This window comes from Heptranchias perlo, chromosome 18 (assembly GCF_035084215.1).
Source record: "Heptranchias perlo isolate sHepPer1 chromosome 18, sHepPer1.hap1, whole genome shotgun sequence".
Taxonomy (NCBI): Eukaryota; Metazoa; Chordata; class Chondrichthyes; order Hexanchiformes; family Hexanchidae; genus Heptranchias; species Heptranchias perlo.
In genome coordinates this window covers 16171947-16196015 of record NC_090342.1, presented here as the reverse complement: position 1 = coordinate 16196015, position 24069 = coordinate 16171947, and the positions used below count along the sequence as shown (strand labels likewise).

At 41.3% G+C, this 24069-nt stretch overlaps 1 protein-coding gene across 1 annotated transcript in view; it reads right to left on the bottom strand.

Moving 5' to 3' along the window:
• The window catches only part of tbc1d15 (TBC1 domain family, member 15), a 60774-nt gene that overhangs the window by 32849 nt on the left and 3856 nt on the right, over nt 1-24069 (bottom strand). The window contains exons 2-5 of the mRNA XM_067999444.1: nt 22541-22636; nt 19668-19742; nt 16512-16653; nt 8262-8475 (exon numbers count right to left, since the gene is read on the bottom strand). Coding sequence (XP_067855545.1) covers nt 8262-8475; nt 16512-16653; nt 19668-19742; nt 22541-22636 — 527 coding nt within the window. The remainder of the gene's footprint in view (nt 1-8261; nt 8476-16511; nt 16654-19667; nt 19743-22540; nt 22637-24069) is intronic.

The following is a 24069-nucleotide window of genomic DNA, read 5'->3' as shown; positions in this document are numbered from 1 at the left end:
TGTTTAAATTTAAGACCCAGGTTTCAGACTTAACGACATCACTCTCAAACTCATTATGAAATTCCATCATATTATGATCAATCTTCCCCAGAGGATCCTTAACTATAAGGTTACTAATTAACCCTGTCTCATTACACAATACTAGTTCTAAAATAACCTGTTCCCTGCCTAAAGGCTATAAAAGTAGCAACTGTGTAGACTGAGAGAAAAATCATGTTTGTTTTGTGTTTAGTATATCATGTTTTGTGACACAAAACAATAACTTACAAAGGTTCAAATGAAATGTAAGCAAAACTCAAGTGGTTTATCATTCATATGAACATCTAAATGCATTGTCTTGAAACATACTGAGATATTTCATATAGAAAATCAAAAGCTACTGGAGGAAAAGAACTTAGAAGTGTGAAAGATAGCAGGACTCAAGTTGTTTTGTCAAACAAATACCAGTTTGTAGTAGCCATTTAAAACAAAGTGTTAGAATACAGAATCTTATCAGCTTTGTTCTCGTTGCTTGGGAAGGAATAAAACTGAACTTCTGATATAACATAATTTGTGGTACTAAATAGCATGATGAGATCAGTTTTGGCTAGTTATCAAAGATTAACTGTTATAATGGAATGCCATCTAGTGGCAAAAATGCACAACTGCCAACTGATCTGTGTATTTCCAGCATTTTCTATTTTGTTTGATTTCCAGCATTTGTATGTTATTTTTTCTTTTTATTTGTACTGTAATAAAATAAATGCTTTAAAAAACAATTCCAATGAGCTCCTGGCTGGAGTGTATCAGGACTAACAACAGGTTATAAGGGCACTCTAATGATTCTCACACCATTCTCGACACCATCCAAGACAAAGCAGCCCGCTTGATTGGCACCCCATCCACCACCCTAAACATTCACTCCCTTCACCACCGGCGCACTGTGGCTGCAGTGTGTACCATCCACAGGATACACTGCAGCAACTCGCCAAGACTTCTTCGACAGCACCTCCCAAACCCACGACCTCTACCACCTAGAAGGACAAGAGCAGCAGGTACATGGGAACACCACCACCTGCACGTTCCCCTCCAAGTCACACACCATCCCGACTTGGACATATATCGCCGTTCCTTCATCGTCGCTGGGTCAAAATCCTGGAACTCCCTTCCTAACAGCACTATGGGAGAACCTTCACCACATGGACTGCAGCGGTTGAAGGCGGCAGCTCACCACCACCTTCTCAAGGGCAATTAGGGATGGGCAATAAATGCTGGCCTTGCTAGCGATACCCACATCCCATGAACGAATAAAAAAAAACTTCATGGTGGGATTCCGGCCACTAACTTGGAGCCAGAACTTAAATACAGAGATGTAGAATTTTCAGAATTGTCATGCACATGCCTGACTATAAAAGTATAGATTGAGAAAAAAATCATGTTTGTTTTGTGTTTACTATATCATACTTAGGAACTAGAGCAATCAAGCAATTTTTAAAAAAAATCTCAATTAATCTTGGTTTTAATCACATATTTAATTGATACTATTGTCACCGGTGTTGCTAAGCACCATCTTTACAATTATAATTTCTGGCTATCAAGTTGGTTATATTGGTGTCTGTTTTGGCCTGTGTGCCAATATGTCAGCCTTGTCTTCACTGTGTGCAGGGGGTTTATTTGTCTGCCAGGATAAAGGTTGATTATAAGATGGATAAATTAGTACAAGGAGCTTATAGTATAAGTAGCTAGTGGTTATACATGTTAGAATTAACAGCATAATACAGACACAGTTAGAGGTACTCAAAAATCTCAACTGAAAACTAAAGGAAAAGTAATGGAAAGTTACTTTTCAAGTCAATCCCAGCCTTTGCTAAAGGTTACGAGTTGCTGAGTAGAACGTCTGTGTAACTAAATTTTAAGTGGACAGCATCCTGCTCAACCCTGAACTCTGGTTCCAAAGGGCTCAAACTTTCCCGTTCCCAACCTCCCCCTGCTCCCTCCTCTCTCAGGCTTTCCCTCCCATACTCTCGTTCCTGTCCTCACAGAAATTAACTGCAATTAACTGAAAGCCCTGTTACTGTTTGCTCATTCATCAAAATGCAGCAAGAATGAAGCTAATCCACATTACCAAAAATTTGTGCTCATGAGGAAGATCATAGTATCATAGTAGCTACAGCACAGGAGGTCGTCATTTGGCCCATTGTGCCAGTGCCGGCTCTTTGAAAGAGTCCCATTACCCTGCTCTTTTCCCATAGCCCTGTAAATTTTTCCCCTTCAAGTATTTATCCAATTCCCTTTTGAAAGTTACTATTGAATCTGCTCCCATCACCCATTCAGGCAGAGCATTCCAGATCATTACAACTCGCTGTGTAAAAAAATGTTTCCTCATGTCACCTCTGGCTCTTTTGCCGATCACCTTAAATCTGTGTCCTCCGGTTACCGACCTTTCCGTCACTGAAAATAGTTTCTCCTTATTTACTCTATCAAAACCGTTCATGATTTTGAACACCTCTATCAAATCTCCCCTTAACCTTCTCTGCTCCAAGGAGAACAATCCCAGCTTCTCCAGTCTCCCAACATAACTGAAGTCCCTAATTCCTGATACCCTTCTCGTAAATCTCTTCTGCACCATCTCTCAGGCCTTGACATCCTTCTTAAAGCGTGGTGCCCAGAATTGAACACAATACTCCAGCTGAGGCCTAACCAGTGTTTTATAAAGGTTAAGCATAACTTCCTTGCTTTTGTATTCTATGCCTCTATTATTAAAGTCCAGGGTCCCATGTGCTTTTTTAAACTTAACCTGCCACCTTTATAGATTTGTGTACATACACCCCCAGATCTCTCTGTTCCTGCACCCCCTTTAAAATTGTACCATTTAGTTTATATTGCCTCTCCTCATTCTTCCTACCAAAATGTGTCACTTCACACCTCTCTGTTTTTCCTCTGCCATGTTTCTGCCCATTTCACCAGTCTGTCTATGACCTCCTGAAGTCTGTTACTATCCTCCACATTGTTCACTACATTCCCAAGTTTCATGTCATCTGCAAACTTTGAAATTATACCCTCTATACCCAAGTTCAGGTCATTTATATCAAGAGAAGCAATGGGTCCTAATACTAACCCCTGGGGAACACTGCTGTATACTTACCTCCAGTCTGAAAAACCACCATTCACCACTACTCTCCGCTTTCTGTCCCTTCGCCAATTTTGTAACCACGCTGTCACTGTCCCTTTAATCCCATGAGCTTTAATTTTGCTAACAAGTCAATTATGTGGTACTTTTCAAATGCCTTTTGAAAGTCCAGATACACAACATCAACTGCACTACCCTCATCAACTCTCTCCGTTACTTCATCAAATAACTCAATCAAGTTAGTCAAACACGATTTTCCTTTAACAAATCCGTGCCCATACTTTTCTAAGTGCCAATTAATTTTGTCGCAGATTAGTGCCCCACATTAGGCTAACTGGCCTGTAATTGCCGGGTTTATCCCTCTCCCCTTTTTGAACAGGGGTGTGACATTTGCAATCCTCCAGCTCTCTGGCACCATCTCCATAACTAAAGAGGATTGGAAGATTGTGGCCAAAGCCTCCGCAATTTCCACCCTTACTTCCCTCTGTAACTTAGCATGCATCCCATCTGGACTGGGTGACTTTTCTACTTTGAGTACGGTCAATCTTTTAAGTACCTCCTCTATCAATTTTTATCCTATCCAATATCGCAACGACAGCCTTCTTTGCTGCTACAATGGCAGCATCCTCTTCTCTAGTGAAGACAGATGTGAAGTATTCATTTAGTACCTCAGCCATGCCCTCTGCCTCCACAAGAAGATCTCCTTTTATGTCCCTAATCAGTCCCACCCTTCCTTTGACTACCCTTTTACTATTTATAAGAGACTTTTGGGTTCCCTTTTATGTTAGTTTCTAATCTATTCTCATACTCTCTCTCTTTGCCCCTCTTATTCCCTTTTTTAGATCTCCTCTGTACTCAGCCTGGTTCTCTACTGTATTATGAACCTTACATTCGTCATAATCCTCCTTTTTCTGTTTCATTTTAATCTCTATACCTTTACTCATCTAGGTCGCTCTAGCTTTGGATGCCCTTCCTTTCCCCCTCAGAGGTATGTGTCTACTCTATACCTGAACCAACTCCTTCTTGAAGGCCTCCCATTGTTCAATTATTGTTTTGCCTACCAATTTTTGATTCCAATCCACCTGGACAAGATCCCTTTTTGTCTCACTGAAATTTGCCCTCCTCCAGTTAAGCATTTTCACATTTGATTGTTCCTTGTCCTTTTCCATAACTATTCTAAATCTACTGATATTATGATCACTTGTCCCCAAATGCCCCCCCAATTGAAACACGCTCCACCTGCCCCACTTCATTCCCCAGAACTAGATCTAGCACTGCTTTCTTCCTCGTTGGGCTGGAAACACACTGTTCCAGAAAGTTCTCTCGTGCACATTTCAGGAATTCCTCCTCCTCTGCCCTTTACACTGTTACTGTCCCAGTCTATATTGGGATAATTGAAATCCCCCATTTATCACTACTCTATAGTTCTTGCATCTTTCTGTAATTTGCCTGCAAATTTGCTCCTCTATCTCCTTCCCACTATTTGGTGGGCCTACAGTATACACCCAGTAGCATAATAGTTCCTCTATTGCACCTTAATTCTAACCAAATAGATTCTGTCTTTGACCCCTCAACTACATCATCCCTTTCCAGTGCTATAATAATTTCTTTGATCAATACTGCCACCCCCCTCCTTTCTTTCCTGAATATCTTGTAGCCAGGAATATTAAGTACACAATCCTCCCCTTCTTTGAGCCAAGTCTCTGTTATTGCCACTATATCATAGTCCCATGTGGTGACTTGAGCCTGCAACTCACTAATCTTATTTACCACACTGCGTGCATTTAAGCACATGCACTCCAAACTCATCTCAGTCTGCCTCACATTCGCCCGCTGTCTGATCCCTCCTATTTCTGAACTCTTCTTTGCTCTAGTACTATTTGTTCCTCCCTGTTCTCTGTGCACCTTGTTTCTCCTCTCTAATGTTTCATCCTGGTGCCCATCCCCCTGCCAAATTAGTGTAAACCCTTCCCCACAGCACCAGTTAACATCCCTGCAAGGGCATTGATCCCAGCTCTGTTGAGGTGCAACCTGTCCATCTTGAACAGATCTCTCCTATCCCAGAACTGGTTCCAATACCCCAGGAATCTGAAGCCCTCCCTCCTGCACCATTTCTCCAACCATGCATTTACCTGTCTGATCCTACTATTCCTATACTCACTAGTGCATGGCACTGGGAGTAATCCAGAAATTACTACCTTTGAGATTCTGCTTTTTAACTTCCTCCCTAGCTCCTGAAACTCTGACTGCAGGACCTCAACCCTTTTCTTTCCTAGGTCATTGGTTCCCACATGGACCACGACTTCTGGCTGTTGCCCTTCCCCCCTCAAAATGTTCTGCACCCTCTCAGTGATTACCTCTACTGAGATACATCAACTGAAGATATTGTGTGAAGTTACAACCTCAAAATATCTGTCAAAATGATCTGCAAAACCCCACAAAGTAAGTTTCCCAATCCTAGATGTTCAGTCGATGAAGCAGCACCTCAGAAGGAAGGGCTAAGAACTTCTACTCTTCCTGGTCCTACAAAAATAATTTTAGACTTACTTTTTTGGGGCCTGTTCCTCTTGTTTACCAGGTTTTACTGAGCGGTGCATCTGCTGCACTTGCTCCACCCAGTAGGCCCTCAAAATTGCATTGGGGTCCTATGTACATCATTGGGTGACTGACAGAATAACCACATATGGATATATCCTGTCTTTGTAAATTGTTGAACGTTTCTTCCCTCCCTATGGCGTATAAAACTGGATGTAATAGTTTAATCGGAGAGACTCCTAGATTGAGGAACTCTCCCCTGCGTGCTTGAAATAAAGAATCTCTTGTGACTGTCCTGCTAGAGTCCGAGAGGTGATTTGTTCCACAACAGGGTCTTATGTACGTCATCGGACCTCGACCTTCATTGATGAATGAGGCTGCCACCTGATTTAGGCGGGCGCCTGGGCCACCAGATGAAGGCACAAGTTAAAACGGCAGTGGGTCGAGAAGTCGACTTACCATCCTCTACCATCCAGTTTACACAGGGAGATAAAAATCGCCCCAGACTTTCCTACTGTACTATACCCATGTTCAGGATAATTACATAGTATAACCTCAATCTAGCATCCCATTCACCATATACCTAATTATCTATAAAGGTTGCTGCATGGATTGGGGCCCAGATGAGATAGCAGCGGGAGTCATTTCAGTTATGGTGCCAGAAGAGAACGAAAAGTAGACATAGTATGCCTCTTAAAGAGAGGAGGTCTGCCAATTTTGTTGCTGAAAATTTTTCTAACTAAGAAGTAGGCTCACTCCACCATCAGGCTACCCTTTAAAAATGCAGAAATCAGGATGCATCAATGCACTACCCCCTCAAGCACTGTGCAATTCAAGTGCACAACGGTTTCACAAAATATATATGTAAATGTAGTTAAATGTACAACGGCTTCACAGAATACATATGTGAATCTAATTTTAAATATACAATGGCTTCATATGCACTTCTATGAGAATCCAATTTTTTAAAATGTAATTCTGATACAGCTCAAGAATGTGAAATCTCTCACTTTACTGAATAGATTCCAAACTGCACAATTCAGTTCCTGATGAAATTATTCTTCACCAGCAATGTGGTGCAAGTAATATTTCAAAAATTATACCACACACCAAGAGTACAGAGGGCTAGAAGTTCACAGCCAACATGCCTTATCTTAGTATAGAATCAACGACAGCAGAAAGATTGTTTTGAGTATTAGAGGCACACGGTCTTGCTATTCAGGTTGCAGAATTCATATCAGTGCTACTTTATTTCATTGCAGTTTAATTTAGTGGGACACTTGAGTATTCCACCAATTTTCATTATCATCAGGAGGGTCTCATCCATTTTGGCAGATAACCAAGATTCCACTGTAGTTACCTAGTCTATATATATTGCAATGTTATAGTGCACATTTTTGTAAGCGTAGTCCCTACACGCAAAAAACTAATAAATTTCCAATATGCCTTCAACTATTTCACTCAAAAAAGTACAAAGATATGCCCATTAAGTGATGAAGCAAAAACAGAAAATGCTGGAAACACTTAACAGGTCAGGCTGCATCTATGGAGAGAACACACAGGTTAATGTTTCACGTATGGTCCCTTCATATTACAGATGAACAGCATTTAAAAAGGAACAGAAACAGGGGGAAGGGAAAAAATACACACAAACACATACACAGGAAAAGAAACAGAACGACCTGTAAAGTGTTTAAGTGGCTAAATAGCAGAAGTGATAGTAGCACATGGCAATAGGAGGCATAATGAGAGAAATCAAAGAAATAAAAGACATATATGAGACACAGGGAGTGTGTGACCAGCTAAAGGGGATAGGCAGGTAGAAAAGGAAGCATGAAAAACTAGCAAATCGGAACAGGATCCACCGGTTCAGGAGCCTAGTAGAAGAAAAAAAAGCAGGTCGACACCATGAGTGCAGACCATCTCACCAGCACGGTGTTCCAACTGGGTGAGGTCTATCCCAAGCACCTACCTGCTCCATCCCCCCCATCCCCGGGAACACAGACACACACCAATCCTACACTGCCAGCACTTCCTGTCTGAAGTTATTAAAGTCAATATTAAGGCTAGAGCGCTGCAAAGTGCCCAGCAGAAAGGTTCGGTGCTGTTCTTCAAGTTTGCACTGAGCTTTATTGAACAGTATAGAAGGCCAAAGGTAGAAAGGTAGGACGGAGAATTGAAGTGTCAAACGACAAGAGAGCTCAGGGGTCGCATTTGCAGACAGAACGGAGGTGTTCAGCAAAGCTGTCACTCATCGATACAGAGTAACAGAATAACAATAAATCACAGAAAATTGATCGCCTGTGGCACAAGCACTGTATAAAGTGCAGTGATAATAAAGGAATGATGTTTGCTGGTTGATTAGCATGAAAAATATCACTAAAGTTAGAAACCTTCATCGCAAAATAATTCCCTCCCTCTCTTGAAAAAGGCAAGGTTTTTTTTATTTCAGCAGGGAAGAGTTAGAAATAATTCAGTTGGCAACACGGGAGAAAGTTACAAATGTTACAAAAATGAATTAAAAAGTGCTGCCACATATATTAAATTCAGAAATTGAGTTAACACACATGTCCCTTAATTTTTGTTATTTTAGTTCAAGTCTTTTTCAATTACTCACTCATTAAGAAGAACGTATCTCTTAAGGCACTGGAGTAGAATCGTGCTGCCTCCATGATGGAAATGAAGAGCTGGCAGAAAGGTATCATCCCAAAGACAAAATACCATGTATGACCAGCCCATGCCTTCTGTATTTCTTTTGATAGATTTCAGGTCAGTCAGGCTGAAGGAGAATGCCCATTTACTTCTCTTACTCATATTATATGTTGAATCATCTGAAAAAGTTAAATAGAACATGGAGATTTATTAACTCCTAACCTAAAATAACCTAAAATAAACATGAATCACACAAAAATGTTTTGCGCTCAAACCTAGCAAAACTGATTTCAGTACTGCTTGAAAAACAATGTACAGAAAGACCAATATGACAGCCAGTGATAAATTCTCTCTGGTTATTTTATTCCAACTCCAAATGGTATTGCTGGATCATTAATTTTTTTATATATATAAAAATCTGACCTTGAAAATCTATCCAACTTTGAAAGAAGAATCTTCTCTGGGGAGTTAGCTCCAAAATATTTTTTATAAGTTGTTTTGTGTTATCAACAGCTTGACATTTATTAGTCTATTGCAAAATAAACTATGAAATGAAAGATGCCTATCATCTACAGAGATCACCGAAACTTTGATCAGTATCTTTGAAGTAATTCTAGAGTTATTTTCTCCCATCATTTTGGCACAGAACCAGTTTAAAAAAAACTCTACAAAGTAGTGACGGAGCATTCTTATGCTTCTAGACATTCAAATCAACACTTCACTTGGACATGGGGCTCTTAATTGTGGCAAGTTTGTCAGGTATGACAACAAGCAAAGCAACACATTTCATGTCCAGCTCAAAAAGAAAAACTAACCCAGTGAAACCAACTTTTCATTATATTATAATCCTACTGTACGGCTTCAAAAACCAAACGAGCTCTTATTCATTGCTTGATAATTTATCCCAATATTTCATAAGAGCCCATTTAAAGTTTCATCTTTTCCAAAGCACTTCAGCTGCTCACAGTCAACCTAAAAATTTAAATGCTTTGTAATATGTTCCTAACTTAGGCATGGTACGATTGGATCAATCAATGGATTGCAAATGAAAGTTGCGAATGTAACTCCATTATTTAAGAAAGGTGAGATAGAAAAATCAGGAAATTATAGATCTGTTAGTTTAACATCTGTTGTGAGGAAGTTATTGGAATCTATGATTAAGAACAGAGTGACTGAGCACTTAAGAGAAATTTGAGCTGATTAGAAAGAGCCAACATGGATTTGCAAAGGATAGGTCATGACTAACAAACCTAATTGAGTTTTGAGGAAGTAACTAAAGTAGTAGACAGGGGAATGTTTGTGGATGTGGTTTATATGGACTTCCAGAAGACATTCGATAAGGTTCCACGTAAGAAACTTAACTAAAATTAAAGCTCATGGAATTGAAGGCACATTATTGACCTGGTTAGGAGGTTGGTTAGGCTGTAGAAGAGAGGGTAGAGATAATGGGTATCTACTCGAATTGGAAGCAAGTGACTAGTGGTGTCCCACATGCATCTGTGCTGGGTCCCCAACTATTCACTGTATTTATTAATGATGTGGAGATGCCGGTGATGGACTGGGGTTGACAATTGTAAACAATTTTACAACACCAAGTTATAGTCCAGCAATTTTATTTTAAATTCACAAGCTTTCGGAGACTTCCTCCTTCCTCAGGTAAATGAAACATTTACCTGAGGAAGGAGGAAGTCTCCGAAAGCTTGTGAATTTAAAATAAAATTGCTGGACTATAACTTGGTGTTGTAAAATTGTATTTATTAATGACTTAGACACACAATAGAGAGCCATATATACAAGTTTGCCAATGACACAAAAATTGGTGGCATAGTAAGTAGTGTAGATGGGAGCATAAAATTACAGACACATTGATAGATTAAGTGAGTGGGCAAAACTATGGCAGATGGATTTCAATGCAGGTAAGTGTGAGGTCATCCATTTTGGACCAAAAAAGGATAGATCCGAGGATTTTTAAATGGTGATAAGCTAGGAATAGTGGAGGTCCAAAGAGATTTAGGTACAAAAAATAATCAAAAAGGCTAATGGAATGTTAGCCTTTATATCTAGAGGGCTAGAATATAAAGGGAAGGAAGTTTTGCTACAGCTATACACAGCCCTGGTTAGATCACATCTGGAACACTGTGTATAATTCTAGGCACCGCAGCTTAGAAAGGATAGGATTACAGCTATTATTCACCAGAATGTTATCAGGGCTCCAAGGATTAAATTATGAGATTGCATAAACTATGCTTGTATTCCCTGGACTATAGACAGTTAAGGGGTGATTTAATTGAGGTTTTTAGGATTTTGAAAGGAATTCCTTTGATTTTGAAATGGCATATTCCTCACTCCACCATTACCAAAAAGCCAGGGGATCAACCCTGGTTCGATGAGGAGTGTAGAAGAGCATGCCAGGAGCAGCACCAGCTCCAGGCATAACTAAAAATGAGGTGCCAACCTGGTGAAGCTACAACACAGGATGCGAAACAGCGAAAGCAACGTGCTATAGACAGAGCTAAGTGATTCTACAATCAACGGATCAGATCAAAGCTCTGCAGTCCTGCTGCATCCAGTCGTGAAAGGTGGTGGACAATTAAACAACTAACGGGAGGAGGAGACTCTGTAAACATCCCCATCCTCAATGATGGCAGAGTGCAGCATGGCTGGACAAGGCTGAAATGTTTGCAACTATCTTCAGCCAGAAGTGCCAACTGGATGTTCCATCTTTGTCTCCTCCCGATATCCCCACCATCACAGAAGCCAGTCTTCAGCCAATTCGATTCACTCCACGTGATATCAAGAAACGGCTGAGTGCACTGGATACAGCAAAGGCTATGGGCCCCGACAACATCCCAGCTGTAGTGTTGAAGACTTGTGCTCCAGAACTAGCCGCACCTCAAGCCAAACTGTTCTAGTACAGCTACAACACTGGCATCAACCCGACAATGTGGAAAATTGCCAAGATATGTCCTGAACACAAAAAGCAGGACAAATCCAATCCGGCCAATTACTGCCCTATCAGTCTACTCTCATTCATCAGCAAAGTGATGGAATGCATCGTCGACAGTGCTATCAAGCGGCAATTACTCACCAATAACCTGCTCACCAATGCTCAGTTTGGGTTCTGCCAGGACCACTCAGCTCCAGACCTCATTACAGCCTTGGTCCAAACATAGACAAAAGAGCTGAATTCCAGAGGTGACTGCCCTTGACATCAAGGCAGCATTTAACCAAGTGTGGCACCAAGGAGCCCTCGTGAAATTGAAGTCAATGGGAATCAGGGGGAAAACTCTCCAGTGGCTGGAGTCATACCTAGTACAAAGGAAGATGGTAGCGGTTGTTGGAGGCCAATCATCTCAACCCCAGGACATTGCTGCAGGAGTTCCTCAGGGCAGTGTCCTAGGCCCAACCATCTTCAGCTACTTCATCAATGACCTTCCCTCCATCATAAGGTCAGAAATGGGGATGTACGCTGATGATTGCACAGTGTTGAGTTCCATTCGCAACCCCTCAGATAATGAAGCAGTCCGTGCTCGCATGCAGCAAGACCTGGACAACATCCAAGCTTGAGCTGATAAGTGGCAAGTAACATTCGCCCCAGACAAGTGCCAGGCAATGACCATCTCCAACAAGAGAGAGGGTCCAACCACCTCCCCTTGACATTCAACAGCATTACGATTGCCGAATCCCCCACCATCAACATCCTGGGGGTCACCATTGACCAGAAACTTAACTGGACCAACTACATAAATACTGTGGCTACAAGAGCAGGTCAGAGGCTGGGTATTTTGCAGCGAGTGACTCACCTCATGACTCCCCAAAGCCTTTCCACCATCTACAAGGCACAAGTCAGGAGTGTGATGGAACACTCTCCACTTGCCTGGATGAGTGCAGCTCCAACAACACTCAAAAAGCTTGACACCATCCAGGACAAAGCAGCCCGCTTGATTGGCACCCCATCCACCACCCTAAATGCTCACTCCCTTCATCACCGGCGCACCGTGGCTGTAGTGTGCACCATCCACAGGATGCAATGCAGCAACTCGCCACGGCTTCTGCGACAGCATCCCCCAAACCCTTGACCTCTACCATCTAGAAGGACAAGAGCAGCAGGCACATGAGAACAACACCACCTGCATGTTCCCCTCCAAGTCACATACCATCCCGACTTGGAAATCTATCGCAGTTGCTTCATCGTTGCTGGGTCAAAATCCTGGAACTCCCTACCTAACAGCACTGTGGGAGAACTTTCACCACACAGACTACAGCAGTTCAAGAAGGCATCTCAAGGGCAATTAAGGATGGGCAATAAAAGCTGGCCTTGCCAGCGACGCCCACATCCCATGAATGAATATAAAAAAAAAATTGATAGGATAGAGAGAAACTTTTCCACTGGTGGGGGAGTCAAGGACAAGGGGACATAACCTTAAAATCAGAGCCAGGCCATTCAGGAAAGAAGTTAGGAAACACTTCTTCATGCAAAGGATGGTAGCAGTGTGGATCTCCCTTCCACAAAAAACAGTAGATGCAAGCTCAATTAATAATTTTAAATCAGAGATCGATAGACAAAGATATTAAGGGAAATGGAGCCAAAGCAGGTAAATGGAGTTAGGATACAGATCAGCCATGATTTCAGTGAATGGCGGAACCGGCTCGAGGGGCTGAATGGCCTACTCTTATTCCTATGGTCATTGAACACCACATAAAAAGGCCACAATTAGCCCATTAATCCCTTTTAGCCAGCATTTCTATTCCATTCAATACTTTACTTATAGCAAACACCTAATTTTCCCCTTGATTCCTTCCATATTTAAAAAAAATCTCCCTGCACCAAGTACCATTCCCCAGTGGATCTACTCCCATGCTCCTGCCAAAGCTATTACTGGACTTACTGCCAAAATAGTGGAAAGAGTGATTTTGCTTTCATTATTGTAAAAGTGCTTAGCCTCCGCTCAAAATTGGTCTTTAAAAGCATGGCAAAGATTAAGACCTTACTGTATGGAGAATAGGCATAAACCAATCTTAAATCTCCAAAGCACTTAAGTACTAAAATGCTGCGTCACCAAAAGACCTTTTTTAAAATCTCACTTAAGTTGATTAAAGGCTTTCAAATTTAATGCATTTGCTGGTATAGGTTCTGCACACATGTTGCTGCTGCACTGAAGTTCTGTTTCTTTTTACTGCCGATGCTAATACCCCTCCCCTTCAAGCTGCTGCCGAGGGCCTTTCACATTCAGCCGCCGTGTCTGACTTCCTGCCTCCAGATCAGCGAGCTGCCTATTGGAGAACATGTTTTGAACTGGCAGCTTGTTGGCCACATTGTTAGGATTCATTATAACTAGGAAATATAAATAATGACCTTTAAAGTCAGTTTTTATTGCCGATTTAAAACCTGGGTTTCTCAGAGTTTTTCAGTTTTTATTTTTCACTTTAACAGACAGAAAAAAATCAACTGAAAAAAATTAGCACCCAAAAAACAGGGTAAATTTGGAGAAAATCAGTAAAACTTAGTTTTTATTTTGAACATTAATAAACCTCAAGAAAACAAGCAAGAATACAGATACAAAAATCATTAAAAGTAGCAACACAAGTTGATAAGGCGATAAAGATTGCAAACACATTACTGTGGCTCGTTTCTAGAAGAATCGCAGGAAGATAATGTTGAATATATTTCGAATCCTGGTTAGACCATTCTTGGAGTACTGTGCGCAGTTCTGGTCTCCATACCACAAAAACGGATATTGAAGCACTGGAGAAAGTGCAGAAAAGATTTACAAGGATGTTACTAAAATTGAGAAGATGCAACTATAAGGAAAGATTGAGCAGACTGGGGCTCTTTTCTATGGAGAAGACCAAGAGGAGACCTGATAGAAGTCTTTAAAATTATGAATGGGTTCGATAGAGTGGATGTGGAGAAACTGTTTCCACTTATGGGTAAGTCCATAAATAAGGGAGCATAAATCTAAGATAGCCACTAACAGATTAAATAAAGAATCAGGAGAAATTTCTTTACACAGAGAGTGGTTACGTGTGGAATCCACTGCCAAGTGGAGTGGTTGATGCATTGATACATTTAATGGGAGACTTGATGCACACGAGGGAGAAGGGGATACGCGGGCAGGCAACCATCTTCAGCCAGAAGTGTCGAGTGGAAGATCCATCTCGGCCTCCTCCCAATATCCCCACCATCACAGAAGCCAGTCTTCAGCCAATTCGAATCACTCCACGTGATATCAAGAAATGGCTGAGTGCACTGGATACAGCAAAAGCTATGGGCCCCAACAACATCCCAGCTTTAGTGCTGAAGGCTTGTGCTCCAGAACTAGCTGCGCCTCTAGCCAAGCTGTTCCAGTACAGCTACAACAATAGCATCTACCCGACAAGGTGGAAAATTGCCCAGGTATGTCCAGTCAACAAAAAGCAGGACAAATCCAAACCGGCCAATTACCGCCCCATCAGTCTACTCTCAATCATCAGCAAAGTGATGGAAGGTGTTGTTGACAGTGCTATCAAGCGGCAATTACTCACCAATAACCTGCTCACCAATGCTCAGTTTGGGTTCTGCCAGGACCACTCGGCTCCAGACCTCATTACAGCCTTGGTCCAATCATGGACAAAAGAGCTGAATTCCAGAGGTGAGATGAGAGTGACTGCCCTTGACATCAAGGCAGCATTTGGCCCAGTGTGGCGCCAAGGAGCCCTGGTAAAATTGAAGTCAATGGGAATCGGGGGAAAAATCTCCAGTGGCTGGAGTCATACCTAGCACAAAGGAAGATGGTAGTGGTTGTTGGAGGCCAATCATCTCAGCCCCAGGACATTGCTGCAGGAGTTCCTCAGGGCAGTGTCCTAGGCCCAACCATCTTCAGCTGCTTCATCAATGACCTTCCCTCCATCATAAGGTCAGAAATGGGGATGTGCGCTGATGACTGCACAGTGTTCAGTTCCATTCGCAACCCCTCAGATAATAAAGCAGTCTGTGCCACATGCAGCAAGACCTGGACAACATCCAGGCTTGGGCTGATAAGTGGCAAGTAACATTCGCGCCAGACAAGTGCCAGGCAATGACCATCTCCAACAAGAGAGAGTCTAACCACCTCCCCTTGACATGCAACGGCATTACCATCGCCGAATCCCCCACCATCAACATCCTGGGGGTCACCATTGACCAGAAACTTAACTGGACCAGCCATATAAATACTGTGGCTACAAGAGCAGGTCAGAGGCTGGGTATTTTGCAGCGAGTGACTCACCTCATGACTCCCCAAAGCCTTTCCACCATCTACAAGGCACAAGTCAGGAGTGTGATGGAATACTCTCCACTTGCCTGGATGATTGCAGCTCCAACAACACTCAAGAAGCTCGACACCATCCAGGACAAAGCAGCCCACTTGATTGGCACACCATCCACCATCCTAAACATTCACTCCCTTCACCACCGGTGTACAGTAGCTGCAGTGTGCACCATCCACAGGATGCACTGCAGCAACTCGCCAAGGCTTCTTCGACAGCACCTCCCAAGCCCGCGACCTCTACCACCTAGAAGAACAAGAGCCCAAGAGCAGCAGGCACATGGGAACAATAGCACCTGCACGTTCCCCTCCAAGTCACACACCATTCCTATTTGGAAATATATCGCTGTTCCTTCATCGTCGCTGGGTCAAAATCCTGGAACTCCCTTCCTAACAGCACTGTGGGAGGACCTTCACCACATGGACTGCAGCGGTGCAAGGCGGCGGCTCACCACCACCTTCTCAAGGGCAATTAGGGATGGGCAATAAATGCTGGCCGTGCCAGCGACATCCACATCCCATGAACGAATTAAAAAAAAGGATATGAAGAGGTAATTAGAGTGCTAGGAGTCTTGTGCGGAGTATAAACACTGGCATAGATCAGTTGGGCCAAATGGCTTGTTTCTGTGCTGTAGACTCTATGTAATTCTATAGCATCATTCAACATAGACTTTAAGAATATTCATTTTCCTTTTTAATATGGTGTTAAAGATACTAATCACATACTGTAAGAAAGCTTCAGCTATACTTTAAATTTATGCAGTAGTTTTGAAAAGCCCATTTCAGATTTTGCCCTTTGGATTTGTGTTTTATTGCTGCAAGATGCTTCTAATGATTTACTTGCACTAATGATAGTACTGTGCCCAAAATGTGTACCTTTAAAGCACTGATTATAGTGTAACCATTTAATTCAGTAGTATTTCACATACCATCACCATTCATAAAGGGTTTCTTTCTGAAGGAAACTGTATTGACCATGTCCCATTCAGCTTCACAACTGTGTTGGTGCATTGCACTTCTGGGAGATTTTTCTTTAGGACTTTGAGTCCATTCAACAACTGAACTGGAATCCTAAGAGAAAATAATTTCAATAAATATTAAGCTCATCAATTTTTCTTCCTTTAAATCATTTCATATTGAAATTTATAAAAGAAATATATACTTTCTATATTTGTTTCTTTTGTCCATAAAGACTAACGGCAGTGAAATTAGGAGAGGGGGCACACAGTGGCCTTCATTTAAAGGATTTTTTAAAAAAAGGTTCAGTCTCTCCATTTTAAAACTCATTCTTTGGCATTAAATAACAGAAAACTAGCAGACTTTTAATTTGCAACATATTAGCCAGCCAAACAATATTTTAATAAACTACACTTGCAATCTTTTGGATTCTCCATGTGAACATATTTACAAGGAAATAAAGGGAATTATACAACACATTTTCTGATGACTATTTCAGCAGCTACATTGCTATTCACTTACAAACATTTTAAATGTGCATATTTATTTGGCCCTCATGCTAGGTGACATTATAAAAGGCTTCCCCTCATCAGGTACTGTCCCCCTCCCTTTAAAAACCACCGTCATCAACCCTCCCTCAAAAATGCACCCTCAACCCCTCTATTCTTGCAAACTGCTGCCACATCACCAACCTCATTTTCCTCTCCAAAGTCCTTCAACATGTTGTCACTTTCCAAATCTGTACCCATCTTTCTCACAACTCCATTTAAATCTCTACAAACAAGTTTCCACCCTTGCCACAGCATCAAAACAGCCTTCATCTTCTATGACTGTGACCACAAGTACATTATCCCACCTCAACCTCCCTTGCGTTGTCCAGCTCAGTGGGATTGTCCTTGCTTCATTCCACTCTTACCTACTAGATCATAGCCAGAGCATCTCTTGCAATGGCTTCTCTTCCCATCCTGTACTCACATCAAGAATCCCCAAACATTCTCCTTGGCCCCCTCCATTTCTTCATCTATATACTGCCCCTTAGCAACATCACCCCTAGAAATAGGGGCAACTTCCACATATACATTGATGACACCCAACCCTACCTCTTCACCATTTCTCTCGACCCCTCCACTGCTTCTGTGTTGTTAGACAACTTGTCCCCTACCCAGCCACAGAACCAGACTGTTCACACACCTGGCATTCTTTTCGACCAAGTTGAGGTACAAGCCTCAAATCCCACCAACCATAAAGACTGCCTAATTCCACCTTCATAAATGTTGCCAAACTCTGACCCTTCCTCAGCCTGTGCACTGCTGAAACACTTATCCATGCCTTTGTCACCTCTAAACTCGACGATTCTAAAACTCACCTACATGACCTCCCATTCTCCAGACTCCACCCTCCATAAACGTCAGACCATCCAACAGACTGCTGCCCATATTATATCTTGCAAGTCCTGCTCGCCCATTGCCCCATCCTCGCTGACCTACATTTGCTCCCGGTCTCCTAACGCTTCAAATTTAAAATTCTTATCCTTGTGTTTAAATCCCTTTGTGGCCTCACCCCTCCCTCTCTCTTTAACCTCGTCCAGCCCTACAACCACACTCTTCCCTCAAACTCTGTTCTTCTGACTCCGGCCTTTTGTGCATCTACCCTATCACTGACAGGTGACTAGGCTCCATGCTCTGAAATTCCCTTCCCAAACCCTTTTGCCACTCCAGAACCTTCTCCTTCTTTAAGACCGTCCTTGAAACCCACTTCTTTGACTAAGCTTTTGGTCACCCCTCTTAACATATTCTTTGGCTCAAAATCCATTTTGTTATTGATTACACTGCATCTTGGGAAGTTCTTCTATGTTAAAGGCACTATATAAATGCAAGTTGCTGTTATTGTACTTAATACTTTGATTTGGTTTCCCATTTCCTAAAATCCATTTATCAGATGTCCATCCAACCCAGAAAAATGAACCACACTACCTTCAACAAATTCACAATCTCAAGGCAGAAGGTTAAAATATTTTCCATTTGGATGAGTAAACGTTAAGCTGCCTATCATTAAATGCTGTACTGTCAAACATTGAATGCCACTCTGATATGCACATTAATAAATTGCAGCATTTCAAGCTAACTGTTCTTATGCTCCAACTCCTAAGGCTATTCAGCCCATCAAGTCCACTCCTTCTACAGATCATGTACAATCTGCCCGATCATGTATTCTATCCCATTTATTTTTTAACCCAATTATTGACAATTTTCTTCCCTTCCCTCCTGAGCCAATGTATTTAATTAAGCAAAAGATCGGCATTGTTTCTCCCCACTCCCCCAAAGATAGTCAAATAAAACATGCAACATCCACACTTCTTTGCCCTTCCCCAGAACAAGAGAAAAAGTCACACTCTCTTTCTCCTTGGAGCATTGGAACTGCCTGAGCAGAATTTAGCAAAGAATGTGGTTCCTTTAATCTGTAGCTGCAATCTAGACACGGGTATATCAAAACAACTACGCTAGTGCTATGAGAGCGCTTTCTATCAAAGCTTGACTCTTGATTTCAACCAACGTGATTCAGTTAGCTGGGGCTGGAGACAGAGAGGAAAGAAGAATAAACATCTAAAACGGTGAGGCTCCTAATTAAGAAAGTGTTTTTTTTTTTAAAAATCATTTGCAAGACTGTGCCCTACCAAAAGTAAACTGGACTGGGATCCATTTGGTAGGCCAGAAGATCAGTAAAACCTGAGTTCTAATCATTTCAATGTGAATATATTTAATTTATAATTGATTGCAATGAGGTCCTTTAGTAAAGCTGGAATTTTAATATGCCAGGATTTGACAAAGTGGGATCCGACTGTATTAGTAAATTATATCACAAAGCACACCCGTCGAAAGATCACATAATTAAGGTACTAATCATTTTCTTTAGCCACTGCAGACAGGCATTTGAATTAATGCAGGTACACAGATGAGCATTAGCTGAATTGATCGTATGGCACAAACGTATACTACATAAAATATACTGTAACCAGACATTAAACATGCCAGAGGGACACTATGCAGTTACAGCTTTTGTCAAACTGCTCAGTTCACCAGAAACATAACTGAAATCTAACTATTTCACTTGGTTATGTTATAAATTACCTTTCCTGCACAAAAAATATTTGAAGAATCCAGAGAGTCATCCACTGGTAACCAGTCCACTACAGCTCCTGAACCCTGGAAGAAAAAGAATATAAGGTAACAGACGCCATCAACTAATTGATGAAAATGTTTCAGGCAACAAAACTGGACTTTAAATTTGAATAATGATGCTAGGTAGAACACATATGGATAAAGTTTTATGGATGAGTTTCAGGTCTGAAATGATTAGTAATTCATTCAGTAGTTAATTAGATTGTGGATTCACTCTGATACACGCTTATAGTTTATACCACAGTAAAGCAACTCAGTCATGCAGAAATCTTCTGCAATTAAAAGTCTGCTCCTCTACCCCATTTAGACTCTTATTTTCCAAGGAGTACGTGGCCTTCTTATTCTTTCTAACAAAATGTACCACTTCACACTTATCTACATTGAAATTAATTTGCCAGTTACACGCCCATTCTGCAAATTTATTGTCTTCCTGTATTTTGTCATAGTCCTCCTCAGTATTAACTACACCACTCCCCCCTCCATTTCGTGTTGTCCACAAATTTTGAAATTGTACTTCCGATTCCAGAGTCCAAATTGTTTACGTAAATGGAGAACAACAGTGGTCCCAGCACCGATCCTTGTGGAACACCACGTCCCATATTTTGCCAGTCTGAGTAACTACCTTTAACCCCTGTTCTCTTTTCTGTTTTGTAGCCGGCTTGCTATCCATTCTGCTACTTGCCCCGACTCCACATGCTCTGACCTTAGTCATGAGTCTACTGTGCAGTACCTTATCGAAGGCCTTTTGACAATCCAAATATATTACATCTACTGCATTAACCTTGTCTAGCCTTTCTGTTACTTCTTCAAAGAATTCAATAAGGTTGATCAAGCATGACCTTCCCTTCTGAAATCCATGCTGACTATTCTTTATTATATTTTCACTTTCTAGATGTTTTTCTATTACATCTTTGAGTAAGGATTCCATTATCTTTCCTACTACTGATGTATTATGTAGACTAGCAAGCAATGATAGATGGCATTGAATTGGAGACTATAGTACACATTGACAATAAGTACAGAGCATCCTGTTTTTTAAATACAAAATTGAATTTGTGAAGGCGGAAGGTGAGAAACAGCCCTGATGATTTGAAAGTTCAGCGTAATGCCAATAAGGTGCTAGAGAAAGCTGTGTTCAGTCCCCGGTATGCACATTTCCACAGCACCAAGGCTCAAGACAGCAATAACCATTCCTACAACAAGCTGAGGGAGCTTTTCAGCTTCATTTGCAAGAAAAAAACTTCCCCCAGTTTTAAGTCTACCCAGACTGACTTGGCTGCTATTCAAATTACCAGGAATCATGTGCATACTGGCATAGGCAACACTGGCCAAACAGACTGAACATCAATCAGTCTGGACACACAGGAACCACAATCACTTCCAAGGGTATTGATGCTTAACAGAGGGACAAGAGTCAGTGGCAGTCTTAGGGCAACAGGATGGCAACAAAACGTTCTCTGAAATACAATGACACCTAACATGAGCTCAGATTTCAACAGTTTTCTTTACAGTTTGCATATTATACTGAGAAAATGCAGACCTTCTTCTTAATGACTCTTAGTTGTCATGCAGTCTTCAATCACATAGTTAAAATCAGAAAAAAGTAAAGATGGAATGCAAAAATCTCTAAATCAGTACAACCAGCACTACTGGATTTGTCATCACTGAAAGCAACAAAGAAACTTCATGTTTTCATCCTAACGCGGTAACTCATGCTGGGGTATAGCTGCACCGATTCTGGCAGCTTTTTTGTACCTCATACAAGCGGCTATTCACATCTGAGCAAAGGTAGTGTTTGCCAGAAGACTATTTGACCATGAAGCATGGGTACGGAGCAAAGGCGGGTAAATGGAGTTAAGGTGCAGATCAGCCACAATCTAACTGTATGGCGGAACAGGCTTGAGGGACTGAATGGCCTACTCCTTGACACTTAAAATGCGACACCATCTCTAAAATAACGGAACCAATGAATTAACAGCTGCTCCAATGGTAAAGGGACCAGAACAGAATGTCATGCGTTCTAACCCCGGTGTGCACAGAATTACCTGATCACAGCAGGAGCTTCAGTTGGGGTGCTGCAATTCGCCTCAACACCCCGGGCTAGGGAGTGGGGGAAAAAAAAAGAGAATTGTAATTTCCTGCTCTTGATTGCTATTCTGTAACCTCTATTGGAAATTACATGTGCAGATGTCAACTGAGAACATAATTGAGCTTGACTGCATCATGGGAACAGGATTAGGCCATTCATCCCTCAAGCCTGTTCCACCACTCAATTACATCATGGCTGATATGTACCTTAACTCCATTTACCCACCTTTGCTCCGTATCCATGATTCATGAAATAGCCTTTTGGCAAACACTACCTTTGCTCAGACATGAATAGCCACTTGTACGAGATACAAAAAAGCTCCCAGAATCTGTGGAGCTATACCCCAGCAGGAATCATCACCTTCAGGAAAGGAGGGGAGATAACTGGAAAAGGAACTCTATTAATTGCTCCCTCCTATTGCAGTAACACTACATAATGTGAGTCACACTGCAGAGATATCAAGTTTTCACAGAATGCTACAAGAAAATAGTGTGCCTGATAAGGAGACAAACTTTTTAGAAATAAATGTAACAGGTTAGTTGCTCTAAAACACGAATCAAAAACTCATGTGCTTTTTTCCCAGAATTGTATGGAATCTAAAAATCAGATGTTTTTGCCCTTTACTAATCACATTTAAACTGCACTTTATAAAATAGCACAATCTAATCCAATTAGTATCGCTGTTTTTGTTGCAAAGATGCAACTGCAAAAACAAATTCATCGGCTGAAGTACCTTATCAATCAACCTCAGTATTCCCGGAAGTGTATCTTGTTCAGCAATTCTTTCAGAGCATGAATGAATGAACACTCCATCTTGTTCATAAACAACCTGGAAAAACAAAGGTGTAACAGAACTTTAAAAAAAAAATTGAAAGGCTGGCCTTCAAATTAACAGCTTTACAAATGTCCAGAATTAAGCCAAAATTTCTACTATAGCAACATTGAGTTAAACCATATTGAGTGGCAGCTTGGCTCAGTGGTAGCACTCTCACCTGAGTTTGATGGATCAGCATCATCTCAGATGTGACATTAAACCAAGGCCCTGTCTGCATGTTCAGATGGATACAAAAGATTCCATGGCACTATTCGAAGAAGAGCATGAGAATTCTCCCGGCATCCTAGCCAACATTTATCCCTCAACCAACACCAGCAAAACAGATTAACTTATTTATCTCATTGCTGTTTGTGGAACTTTGCTGTTATGCAAACTGTCTAGCGAGTTTGCCTACATAATAGTGATTACACTTCAAAGTAAAGCACTTTAGGACTTTGTGACATCCCGTGGACATGACAGGCATTATATATGCACAAGCTCTGAATGCTGACTTATTTGGTTCATATAAAACTTACTACACATGCTGATAGCCCCACACTACAAATAACTAACATGTTATTCCCCTAATACACAAAACTGGAACCACAGTAGTCACACCAATCTACAGTTCAACTAATGTAACATGATTAAACAGCGGGATTAAAATAGTAAAGTACTAAAAACAAATTATTGAACTTTTCCGACACAGCATCAGTAAGTAAACCTCAACTAAGAAAAGTTAATTCCATGTACAGTAGGCACACTGCTATTCAGTTCATCTGCAAAACAGCAAACACACCAATCAATTTCACAAGAATTTCAAAATGTTACTTTAAATTATGTTGCATTCCATCACTCATAATTCTTGTAAACAAAGCTGAAATTTGCATTATATTTTCCACTGACATCCTGCATGTATAGCGACAGTTTTGCAGTCCCTAATTGTTTGGTCGTTCTATGCACAAACTCAACTAGATCACTGTTTATTCAAATTGTAGGAAACACAGCAATAAATGTTCCTCCTCATCCCAATTTGAACTACCAATGATAGAGATCTCCAATTTCTACCATCAAGTCACCAAAGTATGCCTTTCTTCACTAAGGTTTGATCTTTATGCATTAAAAAATGAGGAAGACCATTTTCTTTTTCAGTACAGTAGTGTAACGGTTATGGCACTGGACTAGCAGCCAGTTCAAATTCCATCAGAGCAAGTTGAGAAACCGAATTTAATAAATCTGATAATCTGTGGTTGGGACCAGGAATAAAATGGCCATAAAAGCGATCAGATTGTGGTAAAATCCCAACTCGTTCATTAATACCCTCAATGAAGGGAATGTGTCACTCCTACCCAGTTAGCCTAAGTGTGACTCCAATCCCAACTATGCAGTTGACTCATAACGCCCTCTGAAGTGGCTTAGCATGCCACTCATTGTTTCAGGAAAACACA